General features: G+C 49.5%; 1 protein-coding gene across 1 annotated transcript in view; it reads left to right on the forward strand.

Annotated features, from left to right (window-relative positions):
• Fstl4 (follistatin like 4) overlaps positions 1-25,419 on the forward strand; it is a 421,445-nt gene that overhangs the window by 349,014 nt on the left and 47,012 nt on the right. Inside the window, exon 7 of the mRNA XM_036197831.1 lies at positions 12,569-12,735. Within this exon, the coding sequence (XP_036053724.1) occupies positions 12,569-12,735 (167 nt within the window). The remainder of the gene's footprint in view (positions 1-12,568; positions 12,736-25,419) is intronic.

Below are 25,419 nucleotides of genomic sequence, written 5' to 3' on the forward strand. Positions count from 1 at the left end.
AGACCCTTCCTCTTCTTCACGTTTTCCCAGGAATCTCATGGGGTCCCATTTTAAATGTCACTTGAGCATGGATGCATTTCAAGGTCATATCCTAGCCTGGACCCCCTCTCCCCTGAGCCCTAGACTTAGATCGCACTGTCCACTCCTTGGTTTACCTACTGCAGTTAAAAAGCAGAGTCCTCTGCTTCCCCTTCAGGATCTTCTCTCTCGGTCATTCAACAAATACAGCCAGCACCTGCCTAGGACTTCAGGCTCAAACTTGATAATCGGCTCAAATCGTTCCTTCCTATCAGTCTCCCCATCTTATCTATCATCATTCAGTCACTCTGCCCCTGGCAGGTGACCCAAATAATCTGCTGTTCCATAGCTCATGGTCTAGCCAAAGCCCCTGGCACCACAACACTGGCCTCCTGTCATCTCTCTGTCCCCTCCACATAAACAGTGAGCACTGTCCCTTCTTCCTTTGTGATCGAGCTTCCTCGGGACAGGCTCCCCAAGCCAGCCTTCTTGCCTAGTGGCTTTAGGAACGATGGCATAACACAAATGTGACAGTGAAGTTTGAGGGGACATCAGTGGGGGCTTTGGAGAAAAGGTTTCTTTCCTTTTAGGCCCACACATCCTCTCTACCAGCTCATACTGTGGGGCACAGGTCTGTGAAAGCAGGGAGGCTGCAGGGTGCTGAGGTGGTATGCTTAGGGTTCTGGGGGGCCAATGGTTCCCTGCTACCAAGGGATTACCCTGTCCAGGAGACTGCCACCCCGGCGTTCTATTAACACCGCTGGGGATTTCTCCTATGATGCACATTTGTCTTCAGTGTCAGAGCATCTCTGCATCCTGCCTGAAGTTCTTCCATGGCTTCTCCTCAAATGAAATCCAAGCTCCTTCCTGTCACCACACGACCAGCCCTGCTCCAGCCCCCTCCTGTCGTTGGGGTTGCCAGGGTTCAAAGCCTGTCCCTGGCAGCCCCAACAATCTAGAGACAAATGGGGGCTGGAAAGATAGCTCAGTCAGTAAAGTGCTTGCCAAACAAGCCTGAGGACCTGAGTTCAATGCCCAGAACACACATAAAAAGACAGGCATGGTGGGTGGATCCAGGTTTGAAAAGAAAAAGCCAGCTGTGATGGTACCACCCTATAATCCCAGCACTGGGGGGGCAGAGACAGGGGGAGCCCTGGACTCACTGGGCAACCACACTAGACTATCTGGCTAGTCCCAAGCCAATGAGTTACCCTGTCTCTATACACAAGGTGAATGAATGGCTCCTAAAGAATACACACACACACACACACACACACACACACACACACTAATAAAAAATAAATGAGAGCTGACAGAAGCTCCAAGGGCCTGGAGCCCCTCAGGGCAACGTGGGGAGCTGGCATCAGATCCAAGTGCAGACTGCTCTCCAGTACGGACTGCTGATGCCTGTTTACAAAATGCAGCCGTGCCTGAGCATCCTCCCGAGGATAATTAACCAGAAAGCGTGTTGTGTTTATTCATGACCTTTTCCATCATGGCCTCTCGCATTCACATGCATGAAGCACGCCTGGGCCTTGGGTAGAGGTCAAGTGAGAGGAGTTGGGCCAGGGAAGGTGAGGCGAGAGGGGGCTCCTGCTGAGTACTCTGGCCCCAGGACACATAGAGAGAGGGACTTGGACCATAGAGGCGTCTTTTCTCCTAGATGATGGTTCGCAAATGGCTGCCACTGAGAAAGTCCTTTCAACGACTATCCACTCAGGAGGCCAGGAAAGCGACTCTGATTTTCACTTCACTTTGATGCATGGGGAGGTATTGAGGGCCATCAGCTAAGCCAGCAGGGCCTGTAGGCTAAGAGGGAGTGGGGGCCTCCGTCCTGGAGTTCCCCTCCTCATCTGTCCCCAGGCGCCCCCTCTTGGCCCCTCATACAAGCTGATACTGAACCCAGTCCTGTCCCCTGAACCACTGAGGTGCTTCCTGCCTTGGTCTCTGTGTTCTCCCAAATCCTCTCCTCTTCCTATAAAAGTGCCTTAGCCACACATCTACCAGAGTAAGGTTTTAGCACATGCAAGGTCAGGCGAGGCCCTTCCCTGGTTTAAAAACCTTCCTGTAGGGCTGGGGAGATGGCTCAGTGGTTAAAATGTTGGCCGCACAAGCTTGAAGGAAGAACTGGAGTTCCCAGACCCCCAGAATCCAGGTGAAATGCCAGGTGGGAGAGGGGGCTGCCTGTACTTCCAGCCTCAGAACGGGGAACAGGGAATCCCCAGAACACGATGTCTAGCAAGATTAGCCAAATCTGTGAGCTCTGAGTTCCATTGAGAGACCCTGCCTCAGTGACTAAGATGGAAGAGCAATTGAAGATTTCCAGCATCAGCCTCAGGACTCCACATGCGTGTGCACATGTATGCACACACATGCACAGCACACACATGAAATGGGAAAAGGCAAAAAAATAATAATCCCCTGACACTTCCCATCACTTTAAAGTTGAGTCCTGACCTCAACTCTGCTCCACCCAGTCACTTCCTGTCCACCTGCAACAGGGTCACCTGTCCTGCCTCGTTCCCTGTCAGCCACACTGGTCTTTCTCAGTTCCCACAGTGCCTTAGCCCCACCCTGCCTTGGGAAGTTTCCTCTGAAGTGTCCTTCTAAGGCAGAAAGATAGCTCAGTTGGCAGAGCATTCTCCTAACATGTACAAAGTCCTGAGTTCTAGCACTGCATAAACGGGGCATTGTCCTGCATGCCTAAGATCCCAGCATTGCACTGGAGCTGTAGACAGGAGGATCAGAAGTTCAAGGTCAAGGTCTGGCAAGATGCATCAGTGGTTAAAGGCACTGACTTGAGTTGGATCCCTGGGACCCATAGGGTGGAAGGAGAAAATCAACTCCTGCAAGTTATCCTCGGTCCTACACATACACACACACACACACACACACACACACACACACACTAAATGTGAAAAAAATCACCAAAAAGAAGAAGAAGAAGAAGAAGAAGAAGAAGAAGAAGAAGAAGAAGAAGAAGAAGAAGAAGAAGAAGAAGAGAAGGAAGAAGAAGAGAAAAGAAGGAGAAGAAGAAATAATTCAGGCTCATTCTTAACTACATAGCAAGTTCTGGGCCACTTGGGATATCTAAGACCCTCAGGACAAAACAATTTCCCCTCCCCCATTCTCCCTACCTTTCAGCTCTCAGGTTTCCATTGTGACTATAGTTGATCCAGAATCCTCTGGCCCTCCTCTGCTCTCCCTCCTTATCTCGTTCTTTGTATCCATGTTTGTTACCCCACTGTCATCTGCATGTGTGTCCCCCCTTCCCCTCTGAGATGTGAGATGTCCTCCACAGGAGGGAGTCTGTGACAAGGCGGGGAGGGGTGGTAAGAGGGCAGCTCCCAGGAGAGATGTTCAGAGGCCTAGAACAGGGAGTGGATCACCTGAGCAGGAAGACACTCAGAGGTTTCTTGACCTGATGCTGGCTCTCCCAGGTCCCGCCCTCATCTCCCTGCTGTTCCTTCAGTGGAAGGACACTAACTTGTATTCCTTCTTTTCTGAGGGGGTATGATACGTAATTACAACACCATCTGCTACAGAAACCTCAAAATCTCAGTAGTACGCCACAGCAAGGCTGAGTTCACCACCCTCATCGAGTCTGATGGGGTCGGGCAGCTCACCTCAAATAGAGATGAGGAGACCATGGTCCTCACTCGCACAGATGCTTGACCACAGGGTCCCTGCAGGAAGAGGAGGGGGAGTATAGATGATGACTTCATTAATCAGGGTTCTCCAGAGGAACCAAACCAACAGGACATGGAGGTATCAACAGAGGCAGAGATAGCAATAGAAACAGACATAGATTCAGTACGAGGGACTGGTCCACACAGTTCTGGAAGCTGACCAGTCCCAAACTCTGCTGGCAGCAGGCTGAGGACCCAGGAAGGACCTAGAAGGACTGACGGTATGCATCTCATTCTGAAAGTCAGGAGTTTTACGATCCAGGAAGGGTCAGTTTATGAATTATTTGTCTTGTTTCTATGACAACGCACCCTGACAAAGGTGAGGGAAGGGAGGGTTATTTTGGCTCAGGGTTCCAGGGTACAGTCCACCGCAGTAGCAGGGGCCAGAGACAGCTCGTCGGGTTGCATGTGCAATGAGAAAGGATGAATGCTGCATTCAGCTTGCTTTCTCCTTTCTAGGCAACCTGAGGCTCCAGCCCGAGGAGCCGTGCTTCACGCTCATACATTCCCACCTCAATTCAACTAATCTAGATAATCTCTCACAGACAGGCCCAGAGGCTGATCTCATAGCTGAATCCAGACTGTCCAGTTGGCCAGTCAATATTAATCATCACAGCCAACATCCTACCTCAGTGGTCAGGCAGGAAAAGCTCTCTCTAGTCAACCTCTTTACTCTACTTAGGCCCTTGATGGACTGATGAGGCCCAACCACATTAGGAAGAGCAACCTGCTTTCCTCTGTCTGCAGATTCTTATCTTCCTCTCCTCCAGAAGCATCCTCACAAAGACAGTAATGATTGAACAAATATCTGGCCATCCTATGACCTGGTCAAGTGAACATACCAAATCAGCCCCCACAGTGATGCTAAGGATGTGCCAGGCATGGTCACCCCCCATGAATCAGAGCCAATCATACACCCTCCCGACTCCAAGAGAAATAGTGGGGTGAATATTCAGGAACTGGGAAAGGACACACAATAGCCTTTCCTGGGGCCATAGAAACTTTCTGTTCCTCCCTCTCGGTAATCTCTCCAGAGTTCTGCACCCAGCCTTATTGATCCAGAGTGTTTTTCTGAAATGCAGAGTAAGTGACATATAATTACAGAAGATACATTTTAATGTCCCTTTCCCCTAATGTCACCATACAATAGTAAGGTAGTGTTCTTCCTTTTGCCAATATCATCTTTTTGGCAAAGCTGAGGCTTGAACACGGGGCCTTGCTGTCTGTATGAAGCGGGTATCCCAACCACCAAGTTACGTGCCTAGCTTGGCCTTTTGCACATATCTTGAGCAGAGGTATTTCCATCCTCCTCAGGAGTAGATGAAGCAAGGCATGGGAGATACATAGACTGAACTACCTCATTGAGGTATCCCCAAACACAGAGACAGACAGGGAGGGAGTGAAGGAGATGAGCTGGACATGGCGCTGTGATGGTCACCTACCCTGCTAACCAAGAAACCCTGAGATTCCCACCTCAACCCTGACCCCTTGCTCCCTTCTGTCAATGTCTCTGCTGCCTGACACACTGTGACAGCCCACAACACCCTGGGACAGCAACATTGAAGCCCAAAGCATATGGCTGTACTAACTGCCCCAGTCACAATGACATTCAGTTTTCTAAGAAACCCAAATGATTTATTGCCCAGGGGAGGTGAACAGAACCCAGAGAGACTCCAGATGACTCTGCCCCCCTGTACCAGCCCATCCTTTAATCAAGGGGAACCTACACCAGACTGGGGCAAATAGAAAGCATGGTAAGGGTCTACCTTCTGCACTAACCACACGAGGAAGAACCAAACAGGAGAGCAGCGGGCACAGCAGGAGCCAAGGTTCTCACCCTGTATCTATAGACAGGCCCTGCCTGCCTCTGCCCTTCAAGACCCATCTTCTCTGCTGAGCTGTGAGCTCCAGGTTGGCAGGCACTGGGCCTGTTTTGCTTGCTAGTACATTCCCACCACATCTTGGCAGGTAGTAGGTGTTCAGTAAATAATAGCTGAATGAGCAGGAATCCTTCACCTGCATAAAATTACCTATTCAGTCACTTCTGTGGGCCAGCATTGTATTAAGTACTGAGGCTACACAGGAAATAAAACAGGTCTGGTCTCCGTCTGTATGCATCTCATAAAGAGGTTTGTTTACACTGGAGACCACACCTTGACAACTAAACTGTAATACAGAGTGAAGCAACGCCAACCCATGTAAGTCAACTGAAAATGTAAATTACCTATGACTCCGGGTAATTAACAAATTAGTTTATTGCCAACTCTGAAATGAGGTGAGCAAGAGGGACAAGACCAGGAGCAGAAAAATGGAAAGTGACTATGCAGAAGGAAGCAGGTGCCTCGAAGTGGCCTGCTTCTTGTGTGGCTTGGGAGCAAACAGGCTGCACGGGCTGGCTGCACCTTGGTACTCCAAGCCTGTGTCAAGATGACATGCTCTAAAATAACCCAACCCCAGCCTCATGCCTGCGAGGTTTCAACAGGGCCTTGAAGGAGCCCAGCATGATAGTTCTGTGATAGAGAGAACAGAGGAAGAAAAGGGTATACAAGCTGGGTCCTATCCCCAGTACAGCAAACGTGCGTACACACACACACACACACACACACACACACACACACACACACACAGAAGGCCAAACACCATCCCTGGGCAGAGCCCAAGCAGTTCCATTCTATAAACTCCAGCTAAAGTCACAAAGTCTAGGATGTCACCCATCCCATTTGGTATGGAGATCTTGGACACACACTCAACACTTAACATCTTCACATTGCGCCCATCACTGGGGTGACACCAGAGTTTGTCACACAGTGGCCACCCCTCCTTTAGTGACACCCACACTAAAGAGTGAAGAGTACATTCATCCCAAGGAAAGTGCATGTAATCAGAGGTTGCCCTTACAGACCTAAGTCTTAGCACCTGGCTTCGGCTCTCCTACAGGGTACTATAATCCTGAGCCTCGGTGTACCATTCAAGGCTCCCACATATTGGGGTGGAAGCTGAGGATATGGCTCGGTGGGTCAAGCACTTGAATGGGGGGTCCCCCATAGTCTCAGACATTTGAACATTTGGGTTCCTATTGATGGTGCTGCTTGCGAGGTTTAGGAGGTGTGGCCTTGTTGGAGGAAGTGGCAAAGCCTCTCACCATTCCCAGTTCGCTCTCTCTGCTTTGTATGTGAGCCCTAGGCTCCCTGCTCCTGCTACCATGCCTGTCGTTTGCTGACATGTCTCTCTGCCATGACAGACTGTTAGCCCTTTGGAACTATAAGTCCAAATAAACTCTTTCTAAGTTGCTGTGGTCATGGTATTTTATCATGGCAATAGAAGAGTCACTAATACAGGTGGTATGTAAATCACCACACCAGTGATATAATGATGTAGATCTTTTGAGAATGGGAACCCTGTGTAAGTGTTTGTGCAGGAAGAGGGTTATTGTATAGTGGGGGCAGCATAGCTATAGCTCCACTGATATTTAACCACAGGGGGCAATCTGACCACATCATTTACTCCTCATTTACCCGGTTTCTAGCCTGCTTAAGGAAAACCTCTGGGTTCCTCATGGACACCCTTCTCTTCAACATCTGTGAAGGCATGAAGGTGGAGGCCAGTGCCTACAACACCGTGTCTGCAAAACCAAGGTCATGCTACCACTCTGGGGCAGAGGAATAGAGGAAGGTCAAGGCCTCAGCCTAGCTACTATGTGCCAGGCACCAATAGTTAGCAAATAGCACCACAGTACAGGACAAACCTCCCAGCTAGTGCCCCTCAAAGGTCTACTGGAGCTGATCACACTTGCTGAAAGGAGCTCACGTGTGCAGACATGACAGTCATCACAATGCACAGCCTATCTCCTCATGCCGGGGGAAGCAAGAGAAAGCCCAAGTATGCCAGTATCACCCACAGCGTGATAGATGCCCAATCCTGAAGACCATCTAACTTCCTTACCCTCCTTAAAATCCTTCATCACCCAGCAGCTTTCCAATGCAGTTCTCATAGCAGCAGCATCCACGTCCCTGTGGGCACAGAGCACTGCTCTGGTCTCCATATACATGCACATAACTGTATGCACCAGCACTCTCATGTGAACATGTGAGTGTGTGTGCGCACACACACACAGTTTTAAATCCAAGGAGTAAGAGACCAGCTAGAGCATAATGTCCAAGACAGAGTAGGTACAGGATCAGGGACTCTTCTCGATTCTGCATGTCGCCTGGGTGACAGCAGCTGATAGCTTTATTCTGGAAGGGACAATAGAGGTTTATGGGAGGAAGGGGCATTGGTTACATTGGAGATACATCAATTACTCATCTCATTACTGTGAAGAGATGCCTGACAAGAAACCCAAGAGAGGAAGTGTTTATTATGACTCACAAGCCATGAGGATCATTCCATCACAACCGGGAAGCTGTGGCTTCAGGCAGGGAAGCTACAGTGGCAGAAGCAGGAAGTCAGCAGATGTAGAGTTAACAGGAAATGGGGCTGGGTTATGGAGCCTGGAGACCCTCCCTAGGAACCCACTTCCTCCAGCAAGGTTTCACCTCCTAAAGCCTATGGGGAACATTTCACATTGAAACCGCAGTAAAATGCCACGTAGGAAGCTGCTGGGAGCCAGTGAATAAGAGGAGGGGCATCACAAGGGACATTCTTGTGAGGCATGACAACCCCTGGTGCTTCTGCTTGAGACATCTCTTACAATAGTGAGCGAAGAGCAGAGGCAGATAACAATGGGGGCAAGGCAGGTGTAGTGGGCGCCCCCTGCAGAATGGAAGGGCTCTTCAGGGGCATCCACGCAGAATTATCCACTCAAAGCTATAGAACCTAACAGTTTAGGGGTGACAGTTAACCTTCATTGTCAACCTGACTGGTTTTAAACACTCTGAGCATTGTCTGTGGGAATGTTTCCAGGAAGGGTTACATTCCAGGGAGGGATGTATTAGTTACTTCTCTGTTGCTGTAAAAAAAACACTGTGACCAAAAGCAAAAGCAACCTATAAAGGAAAGAGTTTATTTTGGCCTACAAGGTTCCAGAGGAATTCAAATCCATCGTGGTGGTTGGGAAGGCATGATGGTGAGCTGAGAGCTCTTCAAATACAAGCATGAAGTAGACAGAGAGAAAAACAGAAAGCAAGGACCAGCTGTGGGAATGCACTGCCAACTGAGAGGCAAGCATTCAAATACTGTAGCCTATAGAGGAAGGTCTCATTTGCACCACCACATGGGAAGAGCCACTCCGATGTGGACGCCACCATCCCACAGGTTGGGGCCCACCTCAGAGTGAATGAAAAGGAAGAACAGAAGCTGAGCACCCATATTTCTCTGTGTGTCCTGCTTCTGGATGCAGTGTGTCCAGCTGCCTCACTCCCCTGCTGCCATGTTTTCCACAGCATGACAGTCTATATCCCGAATTAAACCACAAGCCAAATTAAACCTTCCCTACCTTAGGCAGTTTCTTGTCAAGTATTTATCTCATAATGTGAGTCCCTTGGGCTCCTAGCCACATCTTTCATTTTTTTGATATCTACATTGAAGTCTAAGGACGGGAAGGGACCTGCCCAAGGCCACTCTGCTTTTCATAAGCTGAGCCAGGTTTCAGAGGTAAGGGTCCTATCCTGTCCAGTGGGCCCCAGCTCCCCCCAGAATTCACCCCAGAAAGCTAACTTGCCTGGTCTTCCCACTTAGCCTGGAAGCAGAGACTGCCAGGAAAAGCTTGCTGAACAGTAAATAAAGAAACAAGGGAGGGAGAAGAAGGCTCAGTAACCATAAATCTCTTTAGAATTTTAAAAGGAGCTGGGGAATATTGACACGAATTAAATCCAATAAAACATTCATTTAATTAAACTTTAAATGATCCAAATATTTGCTGTTTGGTTAATATTTGTGTAGCTGACAGGAACGGAATTACGATGGTTCTGTGGGTACTCACGCATTCTAATTTTGCATGAGTTTTTCCTGCACAAAGTGTATGTCTTCATACATACAAATGATGGGGAACTCAGCCGAGGAAGGTGCATCACCCAGCTGCCCCAGCCACCCAGGCCAGGAGGGTGGCAAAAGGCTCCCACTGCCCTGACCCCACGGTGTTTGTCCTGTTTGTATTGACCCTATGTCCCAGGCTCTAGCAGACCTTTTGTGAAAATTGTGACCTTGGGGGTACCATGGAGGAGGGGATCCTACAGTTACTGTTGGTACCCTATCCTATATCCGTACTTGCAGCCCAGAACTCTAATCCATTAGATGGCCTGTCCTTCATCCTCTGCACTGCCCCGTCCCTTTCAGATTCCCAGGCCCCTCCTATCTTGGAAGGCTCACAGAAGCCTCGAGGATGCCTATTGTACTCACAAGAGTCTGCAGCAGCCCAAACAGAGGGGAGGCACTGTGTGCTAATTACCTAGGGATGTGATACAGGAGGCTGGGGAAATCACAGCAGAGAATTGGAGCCCCAGGGGAAGCCCTGTCTCCTGCAAGGACCACTCTATGTTGATTGCCTAGCCTGTCTTTCTGGTCTTGATGGAAGTCAGATAGATGCAGAGACTGTGATGGTCCCTTTTGTACCTAGCCTCACTTCTTCTCTGGGGACACCAAGAAAGAGGCAACTGAACACTCCCTCCAACAAGCCTGGTCCTTGCTGATGATGCCAGTCCATAGGCATAAATGTTCTGAATATGAACAGAACTGCTCTGTACATCTTCATCCCAGCTGCCCTCCAGGCTGGCTTCCAGGGAAGCCGCATACATAGCCTCTCTCTGCTGCCTAGTTCCAACCAAGAGGACCTCCAGGCAATTCGAGTCAGCCCTGCCACCCACCCAAGCTGAGCCTCCCACAACCTGCCCTCACCACACAGGATGTAGGGAGCAGACTGCTGGGGTGGGGGTGGGGGAGCTATGCAGCATCTTTCAGACTCCCTCAGGATCCCTCCCTCTGCATACCTGGGAGGCTCCCTTCTTATTCCCATAGTCCCTAGGGCAAGAGGGAAATTCCACTCATCTTGCTTCCAGAGCACACCAGTGTTCATCCAATGAGGGAGAATTCCTTTCTCCAATTGAGAGCCCTGGATTCTGAGCCCTAAGGGCCCGGAGTTCAGTGGAAACTAAACAAATTCTCATTCATTCATTCATTCATTCATTCTCTCTCTCTCTCTCTCTCTCTCTCTCTCTCTCTCTCTCTCTCTCTCTCCCCCCCCCCTCCCTCCCTCTCTCTCTTGGTCCTTCTCTGTCCTCTGTCACTCTCTCCTTCCTCCCTTCCTCCCCCCCTCCCTCACACACACACCCATCACACCTTCCTTCCCTTCCCTTGAGTCTCTAAAACCTGGTTCTTGGTCCTGCTACACAGTCTGCACCTCTTTCTCCTGCCCTGAGCAATAACAGTCCTGGCCCGGGGGTGGGAGGGCAGCTGGTGGACCGTGATTTAGGAGGGAACTTGAAATGCACGGCTATAATGTTTGTGAAATATTACACCGGCTGCGTCCACATCCATCACTCGGTGCTTATCTTTCCTCATGCTGGCTCCTTCGCTCGAGTCACATTTTTCCTCTGTGTGACTGCCCGCCCCCCATCGGCCTCTTGGGCTCCTTTATTTTCATTTTCTCCGTCGTTCATCCATCCATCCATCCACAAGCACTGAGGAAGCACCTTAGGGCACAGAGTGTTCATCGTCACAAGCCTAGGGCAGGGCCACCACATGGCAAGGGAGAGACTTGGCTGCTGCAGATCTGACCTCAGGCACCTGCTTCCAACTCCCACCCTGCAGCTAGCGCTGCCCCTGTGCCTCTCTTCTCTCCTGTCCCCCTCCCCCACACTCGGGCAAGAGAGCATCCAGATGCACAGCCTGAGGTGGCACCTTTCCAGCTCCCAGCATCCTGCAGAGCTTAGCCCCCAGCTTGACGTTTTACTTCAGACTCTTTGGAGGACATACCTGTCAGGACCATCTGTGCCCCAATACAACGGCCTTGGCCTCGGCATCGTGAGCTAGCCTAGCACCTTAGACTGCATACAGACACACTCTCCCCTGAGGCCAACCCCCCTCCCAACCCCTGAGTGGACATAGAGGAAGAGCCTGTCCCATTCCCTTCCACTCAAGCCTGGTCCTGTGTTTGCACTCAACAGCCTGGGTTTGATTAATTTTTCATAAATCGTGAGGATTTCAGAAAGCCTGGGGGTGGTGTGGAAGTATTTTAGATCCTTCTGTGTTTGCCCAAAGAATGACCAGTCTCCGTGCCAGTTGGCAAGTGAAAATGGAAGGACTCATAATTTGGCCAGCCTGAAGTATATTTCCAAAGATAATTATAATAATAATGAAAGGCCACAGTGCACGGTCACAGAACAGAAATCCAAATCCAAGCTCAGTGAATCTTCAAGCAGAAACAGACCTTCAAAGGTCAGCCAGTTCCTGCTCCAGACTGCAGACAGTTCAACCTTTAAGCTACCCCAGATGGACGGCATACCTGTCGGCTCACCAACAGACCTTGACCGCACATAGCAAGTTCCAACTTCATTAAGCCAGAGCGCTCCAAGCAGCATACTCCACAGCTGGCCCTGTGGTCTGTCTGTTGGGTGGACCTTATGGGCCCTGACAACTGGTGTTCTCAACTCCACTCACAAACCCATGGCCCAGATGTTTCTCCAGCACCTTAGATGTTGTTCCTGACTGGTTCTGACTCATAGAGCCTTTCAGACATTCAACATAATTGTAACCCATCACCTAGCAAAGGTATCTACCTGTGCATTTAGTTGGCATGTTATAAACCATTTCTGGGGGTCCAAAGCTCCCCTTGGCCCTGCCCCTTGAGTGAATCTATGACTGTTCACCTAGCGTTGAGGTCTGGCCCCTGTGTCTGCTTCTGACTGCTCTCTCCTCTCCTTCTGCAGAAGTGATTCAGCTGAGCCTCGCCCCTGAGGACAAGGTCAGTGTGACCACAGTGACTGTGGGGCTGAGCACAGTGCTGACCTGCGCTATTCGTGGAGACCTGAGGCCACCGATCATCTGGAAGCGCAATGGGCTTACTTTGAGCTTCCTGGGTCTAGAAGACATCAATGTAAGTCACCAGCACTCATTCTGAGGGCAAGGGGTGTTCTGGGAATGCCAACATGCAGGACACTGTGTGGCAGTAGAAGCAGAGGGCTTCCATTTAACAGAGCCATGCTCAGCCTGACAGCTCTAGAGGACCCATGGATGACAGTCATCAACCTGATAGTTATGTCCAGTCAAAGGAGAGGGGTTACTGGCCAGGAGAGACACGGCCAGGGCAAGTGGCACCTGGCCAGGGCCCTCTTTTAGCAAAGGCCTAAAACAGGCCCTAAGGCAGGGTCTGGAGAGAAACAGGCTGTGTGAGCCCAGTCTCATCCCTCACAGGGATGAGCCACAAGCTGCCAGAGAGCACCGCCAGGCTGAGAGAAAAACTGGCCAGGAGCTACAAGGAGGAGAGTCCAGCTCTACAGCTGGGGAGAGTATGGAGAGCTGGGTTGTCCCAGTAGAAGGCAAACTGAGCAAGGTGGCTGGTCGGGGGGGGGGGGGGGGGGGGATAAATGACAGATGAGGGGGTGGAAGGGAGCCAAGTAAGGCCAGCAGAGGCTCACTTTAAGGACCTCCTTTTGGGTAAGGAGATGCAGATTCAAGGAACTTCCAGCCACCTCCCCCGACAGGTGGACATAGAGGTTATTTAGTCACAAGTAGCCCTGACTTAGCATGGAACCAATCACAGTGTCCAAAGGGCGTTTACAAACTGATGCCAACCATAAGAACTTCTATACACACAAACCCACACACCCAACACCGCCCCCCCCCACTCACACACACACATTCCTCATCAGAATTCACACAGCCTGACATTACCAACAGGGGATGATACTTCTGGACCATGAAGAACCTGACAGCTACTTCTATACCAGCTTTGTGCAGCTTTGTGACATTGAGTAATTCCTTGGCCTGCTGATCCCTAGTAAATTCATCTTTAAGAAAGCGACCTGGGCTGCCACTCCCTTCTACTGAACTACAAGATGACATGGACTAATTTAAATATATCAATTGGTCTAGCTTTAGCAAAGGGTAGAGGTGGCTGTCCAGACATTTCATGCAAGAAGTCAGCAATGGCACCCATGTTGGTGAGATTCAGGGCAGCTATGGGTCTTGGGCTAAAGTAACGGGAGTAGAGTTTTCAAGCAGAGGAGACTACCTTGGTCTCCTTGACTCTGGACAAACAGTTGGTCCACAATGGGATGCTTGCATCAGAGAAGACAACTCATGGGATGAATAGTCAGATCCTGGCCACCTATAAGTGGAAGGAGATGATCTAAGCCGTATGACCACCAAGGAGACCAATCCGAGCTCCTCAAATGGGACACCATTGTTGCTGCTGAGCCTGCCTCATGGTAGATTGAGCCTCCCATCCCTAGGGGCATGCAAGCACAAGCAGGGACCATGGGCAGCAATGCTGACAGTCTCAAGATGGCAGCTAAACCCATGATCTGAAGCTGCTTCCAAGGCTGAGACGATCATGGTATAAGCAGTCCAGCCCAAAGTGTAGGCACCATTAGAGTTGAGATTCAAGACTCTAGGCCCCTTTGGGTGGAGCCTGCAGATCACAGGGAAAGCAGCTAGAAAAGGTGACCACTCCACAGCATCTAACCTGGCAGATCTGGCTGAGGAATGTCCTCAACCCTCTTGTCACACCAGGCAGTGTTGTTTCCCTGAGACTTCCCCTTTGTGGGATGGACAGTCAGTATCCTCTCCCATCCATCTCAGAATGTCAGTGAAGCCTTCCCTGGGGATCCCTGATAGACACTTCTTGAGTAGACTCCTTCATCCTCTAGACCAGAGATGGCTAGGCCTTGCTAGAGACCATAGCAAGAAAGTCCAGTGTGTGTGTGTGTGTGTGTGTGTGTGTGTGTGTGTGTGTGTGTGTGTGTGTGTGTATTTATGTGTGTACATGTGTGTTTTGAGTATGAGCGTGTGTATGTGTGCATGTGTGTGGGTTGGGTATGCTGGCTTGTGTATACAGAGCCTCTCATAATTGGCATCCATTTGCAAACGCCTTTGGCCGCTATGATTGGCACCTCACTAGGCCAGGGTCACCAGTGACTGACTAACCTCCCCAGCATTATTTGGTGCTCCATTTAAACACATCAGAAATAAAAGCAGAGGCAAACTCTCCTCAGTGCACTTGCCATCGGTTAATTAAATTACTCAAACATGCCTCCAGCACCAACTCGATTGCATTTCTCCTTTTCAAATCAGGTTAGCAATTTGGATAATTGTGGGTGCAACCAGAGATTAATGGCCCCTCGTTACCTCCTTGGAAACACTTGCTCATGGTTGAGTCAGTAGCCTGCAAATAGGCAGGGTCAGGTCTTTGCTTCTCAGAAGCCCCCAGATACAGACACAGGGCAGCACCTGCTCTACAGGGGTCCTTGCTGCATGCAAAAACACACATGCAATGCCCATGCCTGCCTCCTCCACATCCACCACCTGCTAATGAAGAACATAGGCTGTGGGTTCAAAGAGGCCTAGGTTCAAGTCTCAGCGCTAACACTTTGTTGAATAACCTTGGAAAGGGCCCTTGACCTTTGTAAGTCTCAATTTTCCTCATCTATGAAATGGGCTAAATGAGAGAGGGCACCTGCTTTAAAGATTTACGGTAAAGAAATGCATGTAACATTCTTGACATAGACTATTCTATGGATGCCATTATCATCATCATCATCATCATCATCATTATTATTATTATTATTACTGAATGAAGAAAAATATAAAGGAAAGGACATGACTGCTCCTAGGTATGGTGGAGGAGAAAGTTTATTGTAGATAAAAGGGAGAGCACAGACAGAGGCAGGAACATCTGGGACAGTCCAGAGTGGTCATGCCCCTGAGCTATGTGAGGAGGGGTTGTGGGGCAAGGGGACAGAGGGGACAGAGGGGAACCAGGTGCAGCAGCCAGGAGGCCCAAAGAGGATGAGGAACCAAAATGGTTGGATTCTATAGGGAAGGGAAGCTGGGGGAAGGGATGCCTAGCCCCCTGGCTGGAGAATTTCAGGGTAAGGGATGGGGTACACCAACCAGAAGGGCCCTGTAACAAGTAGGGACTGACGGATGCGGGAGAAGCTGGTAGCCAGTGTCCACTTTGATATGTTAAACAGGCACCTCAGCCATTTGTCCCAGATTTGAAACTCAACATTCTACCCTCATTAACATTAAGCTGCCCATGTGTGAGAAACACCCAGCTCAGTGTGGGACACCCAGAAGGTTTGCAGCAGCACCCTCCCTCCCTCCCTCCAGGACATCAAGGAGGACACTTCTAGGAGTAAGTCGAGCCAAAGAGGGCAGTAGCTGGCCCCCAGAAGGCCCAGGGTATTTATGAAGCAAGAATTGGTCAAGGGAGAACAGCCCAGGAGGAGCAAAGATCTGAGGTTCTGGGGATCTTCGGAGCCTCTTGGCCATCTCAGCACCCCTCACCCCGCCACCACGAGCACTGAAATACAATCAACGTAGTTGTAATTAATGCCTGGTACCGAAACATGGCTTCCAACCAGGGAAATGGATCAGCCTTCCAAACCCGAGGCAGGGAGATTAGAAAACACAAAAAGGTGTGGGTCTCCTTTCTTTGTCATTTGTATGAGACATCTTGATTGGCAAGAAAATATTAATCACTTTTTCTCTACTCTCTTAATGAGACGCTTTCATGGGCAACAAAATATTAATTTGTCTTGTCTTATCTGTTAAGAATTCTGTTAATGAATTCAGTCACAGAGCTATTAGAGAATGCCATCCTAATGACACATGTAATTAAACTTTTCTGACTTGCAAACATCAAAGATGCCTTGCGCATCAGAATAATATTTGATCAGAAAGTCAATGTTCCCCTCTAGCCCAGAGGCAAGCAAGGGGCCGCCTGTGTTCTGTGGAGAGCGAACACTTCTGTCAGAAGCACCGAGCTTGCCCGTCATCATTTTTGCATACTAAGTGCCACAAAAGCTCCACGCTGGGGTCCCGAGCAAAGATACTGTTGCCAGCACACAGGGAGAGGCAAGAGCTCCGCAAACACCTGCTGGAAGGGCTGCAGAAAGGAGCTGCCCTCGCTGGGGCTTCCCGTGACAAGCACGAGAGAGCGGTCGAAAGGCCCCAGTTAGGAACAGACCCCAAAGGACTTTGAATAGTAATGTTAACAGCCTTTGCTGTTTCCCCATAGACTCAGGGGAACTACTGAGTTTTGATCAAGAAGCAATGTGGTCGAATGCGGCTGTTACACAGGACCGGAGACCCTCCTCACCTAAAGTTGAACATGTCTCCAAGAAGAGTCCCAGGGAACATGGGACCCAGAACAAAAGGGAGGTCCACAGCTGCTCTCAAGCCTTGTCCCTCTCTAAGTTGGCCTAGAGCACATTCAGAGTGGCCACAGTGTCTCCTGACCAAAGTTCCCTCCATATGGCTGTGGTGCCTTTCATGGTACTTTCACCTTGTCAGAAAGTCCAACCTGGATCTTTTGAGCCTCCTGAAAGATGCTGACACCAGTACTTCACACGCATGTCACTAGGATGCCCACACCAGTACCTCACACGCATGTGACTAGGATGCCCACACCAGTACTTCACAAGACTTCAGCTTCACCAGCTTGTAACAGCAGAAACCGGCCCTCCAAGAAGGTACCCACTCCCAGAAGAGGCCGCTGTGCAGGGTGCTAGCAAGAGCACCCCTCCCAGAGGCTCCTGGGTCACAACGTGCCTCCTTCTGTCAGCCTGAAGAGGAATCGGTGGTTTCCACTCCAGCCCACGGTCCCTGGAGCCAACAACGTGCAGCCTGTAATCGAGTTACTTCCTAGCCACCTATTATTATCTCAGTGTGTCTCAGATCCGACCCTGTGCTCACTTCAGCCCTGGGGGAACCATGGCCACTGTCACTGACCTAGAAACTGTCTTCTTAGTCAGGCTGCACCTAGGAGTGTGTTCACACTAGTGTTGTCTGATAGAGGAAGAAGATGAGGCCTTGGTCCCCCAGCCCATGCCATGGTGCCCCACAGGCCATCCCACCGTGGGCACCAGAAGTCAGCAGTCAGATCTCCCTGGCTCTGCTCTGTCCAGGTGACAGATGCTATGTGCGTAAGAGGCAAATGTTGTCACTCAGAAAATGCCAGTAACAGATGCCTCCCAGCAGCCAGAGCCCATGTTCATCCTGGAGGGTTTGCTCTGCCCAGACACCACACTATCTTAGGAAGCAGAAAGATGTCTACCACTCTAGGTGCCCCATCAGAAAGGGGGCAGTTTAAACTCTGCAGGCTCTCCCAACCCTGTGGTCATATGGGTCAGTGATGAAGAAGCTGCTTGGACACTGGGATTTTTGGGTCCTGCACAGAAGCCAGGAAAGCATCTTGCTTTCTTTGCCTGGACCACCAAGAAGAACCATGTATCACCCTTCCCTGGATAGCTCCTGCACACACACACACACACACACACACACACACACATCTCCCTGAGGCTCAAAAACAGGCTTTGGGGTCTAAGCTGGGGCCCATGTCAAAAATAGATATACCTGCCACTCCCAGCCCCACCCTGGGCATTCTGGGATGGAGTTTGAATGCTGTCTCACTTCCCATACCAACAAAACATGCAAACCCACTCTGAACCACAGTCCTCTGGCTCTCTAACCACTCCAGGCTTCCCGGCAGCCATTCAATACAGAGTGAGGGACCCCACCAATCCAGACTGTGCGTCATTGCCTCAACAGTATCACTAGTCCTCTACCCACGTGACTCCTTCACTTTCCAGTCATCCAAAGGGTGATGGCACCTGCCCAAGGAGGGACAGAAACAGGGGCAGGGCATCCCAGAAGCCACCAATGATGGCAGATGAGCAGAATCACTGAGTGTTGGTGCTGTTTTTCCCTGTATTTTTGCAGCTGCTCCTGCCTTGTAGTAGCAGGTACTGGGCTGGGCTCTTACCGCAACCACATCCCTTCCCACTACTGCATAAAGTGGGTGGGGTTAGAGCACTCAGAAGCTTGGAAGAGCTTTCTGGGGGCCTGCAGCCAGCCTGCCACCCAGTGGCACTTAGGGGTTCTTGGTAACAGGACATAATACTTAGCGCCTGGCATTGCTATGCCCTGAGGCTGCCTCTGCCTACCTCCCGCAACCCTGTCCCGCTCCCAAGGTCCCACAGCGGCATCCACTTGGATGCCGGGTCAGGTATGAGGTGCTGGCACATCAGCCACTTCCCTCTGGCCCCACTGAGGACCTTCTCAGGGGGAAAAGGTGTGTGTGTATCTGTGTGTGTGTGTGTGTGTGTGTGTTACCAAGGAACAAAACCAGGACCTTGTGCATGCTAAGCAAACAATGTACCGCTGAGCCACATCCCCAGTCTCTCTTATATTCTTCTCTTTAAAACAGGGGTGGGGGAGGGAGACAGGTGTGGGGAGGACAGTAAGATTGCTCAGTGGGTAAAGGAAGGTGCTTTGCTGCACATGTTCCACATGATAGAAGGGGAGAACCAAATCCTTAAGTTGTCCTCTGACCTCCACACCTGTACACACAAAGGTGCGTGTATGCACACACACACACACACATACACACACACACACACACAAATAAATAAGTAAATGTAATTTAAAAATTAAGGGGAAGGGGAAAAAGAGACATCAATGGCTCAATGACTAAAGGCACTTGCCACTCACCCTGCCATACTCCACATCTGTGCTGTGGAACACATGCCTGCATACACACATGCACACACAACATAAACAAGTGGTTTTAAAAGATTTTAAAGACCTACCACACACTCAGTATATTCCAAATAACTTGAGTCCCTCTTTATTTGGCTGTAGGTTTGAGGTTTCTGTGGGTTTTTTTTCCTTTCTTTCTTTTCTTTTTTTTTTTTTTTTTTAATGGAAGCTCACTCTTTGGGGCTTTCGAATGTTGGCAGGCAGAGTCCAGGGACAAAATCAGCACCACAAAGCCCACTAGAAGAAAGAATCCGTGCCATTGTTGGAAGGATTTGCTAAAAGGTTTCCTTTCCCCCATGGCTAAATGGTGTAAAACTGAGAACAAATATTTCTAATGAAGCATGTGCTTCTCTCTCCAAAGGTTTCTTTGGAAGTGAGTTCTTTTAAAAAAAAAAAGAAAAAGAAAAAAAGAAAAAAGACCAAAAAGAAAATGATTTAGGAGCTCGTGACTCATTTAATTTTTATTGTCTTTGTATGAACCGGTCGTGAATCCATTGTGGAGTGAAGAGAGGCGTTTGATTAGCATGAAGAGCTGTTTGCCACACGGCAGACAGTAGCTGTCACTCTGCATTAAGATCATCTCATTAAGCGCCTGGGTACATTTTGTTTTAAACTCTTGGAAAACACAGTACTTGAAGCTGAGGCCAATTCTTTCCAGCTTGGGCTGAAGACTCTGGTGATATCTAAACCTCCTGCCTTTTTAATCTTTGGGTGAATTAAAACTGATAGGTATACTATCTGGAGTGGGGGGATGGGAACATGGGTTGGTGGATAGAGTCTTGTCATGTATGCACAAACCCTGGGTTCCAGCCCCAGCACTGCATCACAGGGCATGGTGACACATGCCTATAACCCCAGCATATAGGTGGTACAGGCAGGAAGATCAGAAGTTCAAAGTCTTCTGTTGCCTCCAAAGCAAGTCAGAAGCCCGCCTGGGCCATGTGAGACCCTATATTAAAGAGAAAAGAAGAAAGGCACTCCGAGGATGGGTCCTAGGTCTGTGGTGTGTCAACTTGTGGACTTGTGAGTCAACTGTCCCAAGTACCTCCTCTGGCGCTTACTTTCTAGATGTCTTCCCCTAGCTCACCTCTTTCCCCCTTAGACCTGACTAGATCCTGAACGAGCCTGTGGACTCCTCAGAGATCCAGCCAGTGGAGGAGGCTGACCAGGGTCCCTCTTGGCCACTGCAGGTTGGAGCCTAGCCCTCCAAAGGATGCTTTCCAGAGCCTGCAGTCCCAGCCCCACACCAGAGCAGCTGCCCCGCCTTGCCCTCTGCCCCCACCCGGTGTGCCTTCGCCTGTTGTCCCTTTGTGCTGGTCTTGTCCACTGCCCACCATGCTGCAGCCCTCATCAAGACACATGGTTCTTATATCTGACCACATCCATACAGGAAGTTCTCAGGAGGAGCCAATATGCAGTTTGGAGAGGACTGGTTTGTTTATCTTGAAACAGGCTGTCCTGTAGCTCAGGCTAGCCTTGATCTCCCAGTGTAGCTAAGGTTGCCCTCTCACCTCCTTCCACCTTCTGATTGCTGGGATTATTGGCATGCCCCACAACACTCAGTTTATGCAATGGAAGCAATCAAATCCAGGGCTCCACGCATACTAGACAACTAGCAAAACCCTCTCCCTGGCATTTTCAACTCAGAGAGAAATTATTAAATATTTCCCCAAAGGATGTGCTGGTTTATACCCCTTGCAACAATGCATAGGGGTTTTAAGCACTAGGTCAGTGGGAATTTCTTGATCAAAAATCTCTTAGTCCCTACAAGGAAATGTAATCAAAATTCATCTTGGAACGTTCTAATGACAGTAGTTGGAACAGGTTGGAACCAGGGGCTAATACTCCATTAAGCCTCCTCAATCCGGGGACTTGTGACTCAAGAGTTACTTGGAGGAGGAACAGCAGCCTGATGAGAACAATTGTCAAAGTGGGCCTGGAACTTCATTTGATGCTGTCACACACAGCCTGATGCCCGAGTCCCTTCACATTCCCTGCACACACTAGCAATTATCCATGGACCCAAAGCCCCATTCAGGGACTCGGGCACCTGGTAATAGGGCCCAAGAGCTGCCACTTATACCTCATGACACTCAACCAGATGAGTGCTATCTGCTCTCTCTCTGAGCTCCATGCTCAGAGCAACATCTCTGATGTGAGCCTCCAGTGGCAGGAGCCTGGGTCCATGTGTGAACCAAGACGCTCACATATGCCTCCTCAATATGGCATCCCAAAACCCAGGCAACTGGGCCAGAACCTCTTGTGTGAGTTTTGTACCAACAATGAAGTTAAAGTAGTACAGACACATGCACACGCACACGCACATGCACATGCACACTTCTAAAACCAGTCATAATTCTGGGGCTCCCAAACCAGTCTCGAGGTCAGTAATTTGCTAGGAGGACTCACAGAACCCACTGGAGACTGTTAGCCTCACAGGTGACAATTTCCAACAGGAAAAATACAGGAGAAAATCAGGAGACATCAGCAGAATCCAGGGAGTCCCAAGCAAAGTTCCTCCTGGGACCCGTGCCAGTGACGCCACAGACGTGCCATTTTCCATCATCAGCACATGGTAGTCACACTAAGTGTGCCAGTCCTTTGTGTCCAGAGATCTTTCTGGAGCCTCATCACTAGCTGCTCTGTGGATGACCTTTATCCTGGAACCCCTCAGGTAGCAGGACAGATCCCACATGGCCTGAAGATCACACATAAACAAAGACTCCAATGAAACAGAACATTCTGGGGGCTTAGGGACCACTTTCCTACAAAGCTAGCAGTGTCTTTGAGTGGCAATAAATTTTTATGCCCTTCTTTCAGGCATAGGCCATAAGGAACAGCATCCAAAGTGACATGTCTCCATCCAGGTAGCCATCATACCTGAGTTCATTATGTAACCCACAGGTGATGACACGGTAGTGGATGAATGTGGGATACCTCCTTTGAGGTTCACAATCATGAGGGGAGAGATTGACCTCCACAAGCCAATAGTCACCCAAGCATCCAGTGACCACACATGCCCCCAAGGTCTTAAAGAAGCTGGGAGCTTTCCTTATAGTGCTTTCTCATGTGCCTCTGACCCCCTCTTCTGGCCTTGAACCTGAAGTGGGCAAGACAGCCCCAGCCTGGGATGTCTACACATGCATGGCTGCTCTCTTCAGGCTTCAGTGGCCTCCCAGAATGTTGTTGCAATATCCTTAACACAAAAAGATCTTGAGCAAGAGGACAGGCTTGGCAGCTCCCTGCAGAATACCACATCTGTTCCTGAAGGAGCTTGGCAGAATAAGGCAGCACAAGACCCCCAACATGAGTGGTCAGCTACAGAGAACTGGCAGGTTGGATGGGTGGGTGTGTGCACGCACATATACTTTCTCATATTCAGTACATGTGTTTGTGTGGAAGCTGTATATTTACCAGTGCATGCATGGGGACCCCATTTGGTCTGGATACTAAACATGTGATTCAAATGTCTCTGAGAATTGGCTACTAGATGTATAGGCTGTTAGATGTCACTCAGCGTAGGGACCACACTATCTGACTGCGTAGGCAAGATACCAGGATGAGTGACAGTTTGTGGACTAGAGTCAAGCCAGAGACCCCTGTTTACACCCTCTTACCCAAAGAGAGCCAGGGGTGTCCCTGGGTTGGTTTGTCTGTTTTATTTTGTGTATTCATGTTTTGTCTGCATGTATATACATGCACCATGTATATTCATGCACCATGTGCATGCAGGAGGCCAGAAGAGAGTGTCAGGTCCCCTGGAACTGGAGTTACAGACAACTGTGAGCTGCCATGTGGTTTCTGGGACTTGAACCAGGATTCCCTGGAAGAACAGCCAGTGCTCTTAACCACTGAGCCATCTCTCCAGCCCCCAGCAATGTTTCTTGAAAAAGCAAAGTTGGAAAGTTCTGGATAAATGCCTCCAAACTGAGCTTCAGCTTGTAACTGTGACAGTATGGTTGAGCTGAACTGTAGTGTTACCCTAGAGTCCTTCTGTTTAACGCTGACTCACCAAATATTCAGCCTTGGTGGCTCGTCATGACATTACTTATTCCTGACTCTCATGTGTCACTATGGAGGCATCCCCCACCTCCTCTCTGCTTAACTACTGTTTAATACTGAAGTCTCATCTAATTACTTTCTTTAATAAGGGCAAATACTTAGAAAATCGCTTTTTAATAGACAAACATCGTGTCTTTAAGTAAAATTGTCTCCTTCCCAAAAAAATGGATGTGCACCCATTCAAAGAACAGCCTCATCTGGCATCTGTTTATTTCTGGAAGGAACTTTGATTTTGCTAATACATTTCTATGTATCAGAGGGAAAAAGCTATCCATAAAAAAACAATTACAGAGATGCAATCAAGCATTGATAGCAGTATTCAGACACATCTCAGGAAGCATTCAGAGGAGGAAAGATTGCAGGCTTAGTTTTATGTAGCTTCTTATAAATCAATGTTTAAAGTAATTCTCTCACATCCAATGAGGTAATTTGATTTCTGCAGCCAGTATTCATATCCAGAAAACAATATGCATATCGTTCTGTAATTATATGATGTCTATTGTTTTAGCCTAGAGAGATTATTTTATTTATTACAGAGGCGGGCTCTCCCTGAGCTGACACCACAGGCAGTGATATGCTCTGTACTTAAGAGAAGAGCTGTAAAGAGCTGGCTCCCCTGTCCCTGGGGGCTGGTGCAGCTCTTCCCAGGGCTCCACTCACAGGGAACAAGAACTTATATTTGAGAGACAACAGAAGCAGGCAGAGGCTACAAGACTCTTTCAGGGGTGTATAGTCAACAGTTTGGGGCTGTGCACAAGGACATTTCCATCTGCTGCTGCCCTGAGCTAAACCTTCAGTCCATCCCGCATGCCCTGACCTGAAGGATGCAAAAGAACAGAATCCCTCAGAGGGCTACAGGATAGGGAAGAAATAGACAGGAAGTGGGAACAAGATGAGACCAGACCTGGGTAGGTGGCTCAGTCAGTAAAGGGCCTAAGACTGATGAGGACCTATGTTAAACCCCCAGAACCCATGAGGGAAAAGCTGAGTGTGGTGGTGCACTTTATAATCCCAGTGCTGGGGAGGCAGACAGGAGGATCCCTGGGACTCCCTGGCCAGCTAGCACATCCACATCAGCAAATTCCAGGACAATGAAGAGATCGTCTCTTTAAAAAAATCAAAGTGGTAGCACCTGAGGAATGATGTCAGTATTAACCTCTTGCCCCGACATGTCCTTGCACACATGTGCACACTCACCTGCGCGCGCGCGCACGCGCGCGCGCACACACACACACACACAAATGCACATATACATGAATACTTGGGATCAATCCTTTGCCATTCTTCCAGCCACTTTGTGGTGACCACTCCCATGTCTTTACCTTGCATGGCTAATCAATACTTGACTAGATATGAAGGCAGGAGGTGGACACCCAGATTTTCATACCAAAGAATCAGAGCAGGACTCTACCCCGGCAGAACATCTCACTCAGTGGCTTACTACCCATCCAATAAATACCACTGGCCAGGCGGTGGTGGCACATGCCTGTAATCCCAGCACTCAGGAGGCAGAAGCAGGTGGATCTCTGTGAGTTCGAGGCCATCCTGGTCTATAGAGCTAGTCCAGGACAGGCTCCAAAGCTACAGAGAAAACCTGTCTCGAAAAAAAAAAAAATACCACTGAATACGAAGTGCTGCACTCTGCTCTAGGGAAACAGCAGTGACCACAGAGTCCAAGCATCCCCTCCCCTCATGGAGCTCAAGTCTAGTGTGTTTCACAGGTGGTGGACGCAGTAACACAAAGAGAGGGAGTCAGGCGCCTTGGGGTGGAGGTCAGATGAGATGTGAGCACCCTTAGGGAATATGGAGATAGACTGCAGCCTCCAAAGAGGAGGACAGCAAGTGAAAAGGTCTCGTAAGCAGTGGGAAGCCAGGGTGGGCACACTGGGACAGGGCAGCGCTGCCACCATCATCCAGGGCTGGGTGAGGATGTGCGCCATCTGGCGTTTGCTTG

The sequence above is a fragment of the Onychomys torridus genome, chromosome 8, assembly GCF_903995425.1.
Source record: "Onychomys torridus chromosome 8, mOncTor1.1, whole genome shotgun sequence".
NCBI lineage: Eukaryota > Metazoa > Chordata > Mammalia > Rodentia > Cricetidae > Onychomys > Onychomys torridus.